Raw genomic sequence first — 5,880 nt, forward strand, 5'->3', positions numbered from 1 at the left:
CCCCCCCCCCCCCAGACTTACCAGCCAGACGCTGCTCTCCAAGCTGCCAAGCTATATATAGGCTAATGGATCAGCATCAGCCAATATGGTTTGTAAATCATTGGCCAACGGTATCAGCCAAAAAAAAATCTTTATTGGTGCACTCCTAAACATTTTGCTTGTCTGCCATTTTATCTTGTTACCCTTTTTGGCACAAAGTTGCAATTCTCCTGCTTTGCGGTGGATCCCATCACATCAGTTCAGAACAGTGTTTACTTGCTACAGAGGAACTACAGATATCCCCAACTGTTGCTTCTGTCATCACAACCATGCCAATAGCTCCCGAAGCAACTAGCAGAAAATTTCAGGCTTTTATTTGGACTGTGGCTTCCCTTTTTTACCTTGGAATCTTATCCTTCCCTCTTTATAAGCAGCAACTACTTTCCATTTCTTCCAATTGGTATTTGGAACGCACTTTTACAGTGAATAAGCTCCAAACCAGGGGTGCACAACAGGACCTCGAGGGCCTCACGTGACCCATCATGAAAATCCTAGTGGCCCACCCTGTTCATTAAATGAAAAGTATTAAAAAAAAAAAAAAATCAAAGTCAGTCCTGAAATTTGTATGTGTGTCAACACACGCTGCTCAGTTTCCCTTTAGCAAGTATACTGTGAGCTTATATCCAACTCAGAGTAGATCCCATGAGTGGCAGCCCTCTATTGGAAAGCATATCCCACAAACAGCCCTCAAGTCAGAGCTATGCACCTCTGCACCGCTTGCTGCTCACTAACAGGAAAGCTGCTTCAGCTTGTTTAAAGAACTTGGAGAAATTCAAATCATAGCAAGCAAAACTGAATGAGACAAAATTGAACTGGTTTGTATAAAGGCAAGATTTTAGTACCCTGTGATGGGCCCTGCCCCAGATATGGCCTGGGTGTACCCTTAGGACATAATCCCAGCATGTTTCTACATCTTTGGGTGAGAACTGAGCAAGGTGCTCCAGAGGCCAACTCCTTGGTCTGTGGTGTTTCGGCCCTCCCCATCTCACTCAGACCTTGCCAGCCCTTAGCAGAGGGGATTTTGCCAAGTAGAATGATCACACCCTTGTCTGGTCATGCACTCATAAAAAAAAGAGGGATCCCCTTTTCTGTGGAATGGGCAAGTCCGAATGGTCAAAACACTCTGGGATCATAAAGTATCAGTGACATCAAGTAGGTTACAATAAGGTAACTAAAGGATTTGATATAAAAAAAATTAAGAACAAATAAGAAATCAGAAACCATGTGCTGAGATGCATACAAAGATACATGAGGAAACAAAGGAAAAAAAAAAAAAAAAAAAAAACCTATTCTTAGCATGCCCCTAAATTTCAAGGACGTAGTCCCTAGCCAGCTTCCCAGGTCAGCAAGCAGACCCTGCCTCTGACCTCAAGCTGGAGTCTTCTACATTTGTCAGCCTGTTTGCGTAGTCTACTTTTCTCTAGCTAAAGCAGTTGTTCACAACTTTTTTAGACTGCAGATCGGCAAGCTGCAGACCAGAAGTGACTGGCATACTGCAGACCGGCAGCCAACCCTTTTTAATACTCAGGATAAAAAAGGGCTGGCCACCGGTCTGCAGTATGCTGATCATTTCTGGACTTCCAGTCCAGCAGGTGACCCTCCTGTGGACTGGCAGCCGTTCCTTCGTGGCCCAGTACCAGGACACAGCCCAGTGGTTGGGAACCTCTAGACTAAAGGATTCCAGCCTCTCCTGTACCCAGAAAACATAAAGCAAGTCATACCTTCCTTCTTGCTCTCTCCCACCCCCAACAGGTACCTGCTTATCAGATAAGAAATCTTTCCTGATACAATTAAGACCAGGAACACAGCTGTATCTTTTCAGACATGGATATTTGCTAATCCAATAGCCATCTGTCTTGTAATTGCCCCTCAGTGGGAAAGTTCTCCCCCGTATCTAGGTGTTACTCTTGGACACCTCTTCTTTAAAGTGGCTATTTGAGAGCAAACGATGCTTGAAAATGCTAATTTTCAGCCATTGTCTCTTCTAAGCACAAATAGTTGAGGATCACTCGGGTTAATAAGTGCTTTACTAAGACAGCCGTGGCTGTAAGGTAAAGATATAATCACAATTACATTTGTATCAAGTGCTATAATACAGACAGACAAAAATGATACAGCTGAACAGCTTCATACAAGCTAGAAGAGGAGACTAAACAGCACAGAAGTAAATCTAATTTAGGAGAATATCTATACAGGTCATACCACCAAATCCAACGGGCAGCTTGGGTTTTACGGTGAATTCATGACACCTTACAACTGTATTCATATTAGCTTTAAACTAAATCTGTAGTTTAGATATTAATTACATTGTTGTAGTTTAAGTCACTGTCTTAATAGCTTCTACTAATCCAAGAGACAATGCTGATACTGATTTAAGTAAAACCAGTACAAGTTGCATGTATAAATGAGGCCTTAGAGAGGAATCACATCTTGAAGTAGAAATATTAAAGAGTGCCCAATTATACAGAACCACGCAATTAACTCATCCATTTAATCTACACCAAATACAAATTGCACTTTAAGAACTTAGATCCACAGAGCTGGAGATAAAAGTAAAGTAATTATGAACCCAAAACATTCAGGGAGAATAAAAACAAAGAAAATAGTTAACATGTCAGGATACGGCTTTTTCTTGTGGGAAGATTAAAGGTCAATATTAAATGCATTCCTCCCTTCAGTGAGTAACCAAGGAAACATACACACACACACTATATATATCAGCACCTTAATTTAGTTAAACAGAGGTTAGGAGGATCGAATATGCTGCAAAAAGTGTCATTTTTAACAGTAAATATTGCAGCTATTACTTTGAAGTATTTGGAAATAGCTGAAAGCACATGGGAATACTGCCCTACAGAAGGACTCCAAAGCACATCTTACTGCATAATAAATCTTTATAGGCGATTCTACCTGATCACTCGATAAACACAGCCAAGGCAAAGATGCTTTGAAACAGAGTTAAACTGTGAAAATGAAAGGTGGCTAATTAAAATGTCTAGCTCCCCTCCTGCTTAATTATGAGTACATATAAAAAAAAAGAACACACTGTTGAAACATATTTTGGAATTCTCCAAATGCCAACATAGAAATAAGCTGGTAGAAATGGACACAAGTGCTCATCGCAATAACTGCCAATGAGTTTTGCTGCACAGAGGTCTTGTAGGAAAAAAGAGGCCAAACAATGGGTCTTAAAATCTGCAAGTCTCAAATCACATGACCGGTTCTAGACAAAAATCATCTAACAAAGTCAAAGGTCACATCATGCTCTATTATAATCATCCTGTCACCTGCCACAAGGTGCATCGAACCTATGCCAAGAAGCTGTTGCAAGAACACAGGTTGCACTAAGTCGTTCTCTCAATTATTCTTGCAATAGCCCGTGTCAAAACAGCACCTTTGATTTTAACAGAAGCACTGTAATGCATCTAGGCAGAGCAAACTTTAATATATCTGCCTCTATAAATTTCTGAAAAACTCGAATCTCTGTTGCCTGTTTTGGACTCTTAGTTTCAAAGTATAGATAGTTTTACAATATAAGTAATTAATAGGGGTGTGTCCCAGCACACTCCCTCTTTCACCGTGGGGGTCTCAATCCGTCCCCTCCCTATGGTCCTTCCCCCACAGATTTACTGGCCGGACACTACTCTCCAAGCTGCCAGGCCGCATTCCTGGCCACATGCATGCTGCAGCTGTGGCACATGCATGCGGCATTTAAGTCAGCGACACTATTGGTTACGCTGGCCAAGAAAAGCCTATTGCCAATAAGGTCAATTTTCCTTTTATTGGTGCCATGCCAATATGGACCAATATATCCATGCACATCTATAAGTCATGTAATAAAATGGTATCACTTGCACTGGCTCAGACAGTTTTATAACAATGGTCAACAGTACAATTCAAGCATCAGTTGTAGCAGATGATCATAATTAGGATCTACTTAATTCCTGCTGGGCAAGGCTGGGTTTTTATCCCTGGCAATTCCACGCCAAAAATCACAGTGATTGCTGTTTTTGCAGGGTTCACAGAAACCACTTTTTTGTGGATTCCAGGAAATCATGAATAGTCATAATACCTATAGTGGTTCTTATTGGGGAATTAAGACATTATGAAGACTTTGTTCTGATTTCCCACTTACTTTACAGCCCTGAAGAATACAGTAAGCAATTCCTAGTGGTCAAAATAAAAATCTACATACCAAACAACACCCTGCTTTCCACTTAGTTTCAATTTTATGAACTAAGCAATATTAGGGAAGCTGTGAGTTATTGTCACTATGACTGCACTATTATATTTTGATGGGTCCATTTATTTAATAGCCAAAAGTAAAGCAGATCCAAGTAATACTCAAAGCTATCTTATGGTCTAGTTGTCACTTATCCAAAACATTGTTAGAAGTAGTTGGGTTTTAGAAGGAAGTGAACTTTCATTTTGTTTCCTTGTCTCCTGAATATTTGGAGTTTATGCTCAACTTCTGCATCACACCATTGACATATACTCTGTTCTAAAAACTGACCGAGTCAGACACCCAATTACAAAGGCTCTTTACAACTTTGGTTAAACTATTAACTATATGTTGGTACATAGAAATATATATGGACAAAATGACCTTAAGAAGAAAAATAAAATATAGCAATCATCTTCCATGTTCAGTTTGCCATCTAGACTATGGTAAACGCACTGTCAATACAGTGATTATTTAAGAAATATTAACTCAGACGATCCAAACACTCAACACATACAAAGAAGTGAATGCACATTTAAGAGAAATGCAGAATGTGATAGGATCATATAAACTGTATTAAGATTGCTATAAACCACTGACATCTAGGGACAAGTATGAAAAATACACAACTGTCCCTAACACAATCCATATTAAATACTACCCAATTTATACCTCCCTTCCAGTTTAATACTTGCAAGTTCTCCTTACATGGAACAGATCTTGCCTAACTGATATTTATGTAACCCATACTATGGCTTTCATTTTAAAAGCACACCCAATTTTAGCCCTTATAGTTGGGATGACAACCCATCAAACATGAACCAAATATGTAAAGCAGTGCTATGCAATTTGACCTATCCTTTGTGTTACTGCCTAAAATCTCAAAAGCCTCTTGGTATTTTTTAGTGTTATACCAATTTACTAAATTGAAAGCAGTAGAGTCTTAGTAGCAACCCCTCTTTATAGGCCATTTATGCTCTGTTCATACTATAATCAAAGATCCTAGGGGGAAACGGGGAAAAAAACAAAAATAGATTGTGCAGCTTCTTACCTGCAGCTCCTTTGAGACTCTCTCTAAGTGGTTAGTTATCTTTTTTATTAGGTCACTATACATCTGCTCCGAATGCTGCTGGCATACACATTTATACACACAACTGCAGAAACAAATATAGGAACAAATTATGAATTTACACACTTTGCAATGGAGGGCAACAGACTTCACAATATTTTGTTCAAGTCAGTTTAGGGTTGATGAGGCAACTCTGACCAGGGTAGATTTGATTTAAATCAAATTGATTTAAATCACTGGTCAGAAAGCCTCAATTTAATAATTTTCTACAAAAACAACAATTCTCATTGTTTGATATAACCTTAATACACAATTCACAACTCAAAGAGATAGATGTAGGTTTCATTTTTAGAAGGTACACATTAGACAATTTAAAGCAGCAATTTATTTTGATATTTTTCAGATTAATTTTGAAGCTACATTAGAAAACTGAATTATAATTTGGTTATTTTATTTACCAAAGCTAACTGAAGCTGATACTTGTGAAGTCATTGGGAGATGAACTATCTCCAATTCACTAGACTAATCATCGATTTGGGGGGGGGGGGGG

The 5,880-nt window shown here is 39.1% G+C and overlaps 1 protein-coding gene across 1 annotated transcript in view; it reads right to left on the reverse strand.

Annotated features, from left to right (window-relative positions):
- CACUL1 (CDK2 associated cullin domain 1) overlaps positions 1-5,880 on the reverse strand; it is a 113,219-nt gene that overhangs the window by 93,089 nt on the left and 14,250 nt on the right. The window contains exon 3 of the mRNA XM_019502903.1: positions 5,313-5,415. Within this exon, the coding sequence (XP_019358448.1) occupies positions 5,313-5,415 (103 nt within the window). The remainder of the gene's footprint in view (positions 1-5,312; positions 5,416-5,880) is intronic.

The sequence above is a fragment of the Gavialis gangeticus genome, unplaced genomic scaffold, assembly GCF_001723915.1.
Source record: "Gavialis gangeticus isolate Ggan-Ray unplaced genomic scaffold, GavGan_comp1, whole genome shotgun sequence".
Lineage (NCBI taxonomy): Eukaryota > Metazoa > Chordata > Crocodylia > Gavialidae > Gavialis > Gavialis gangeticus.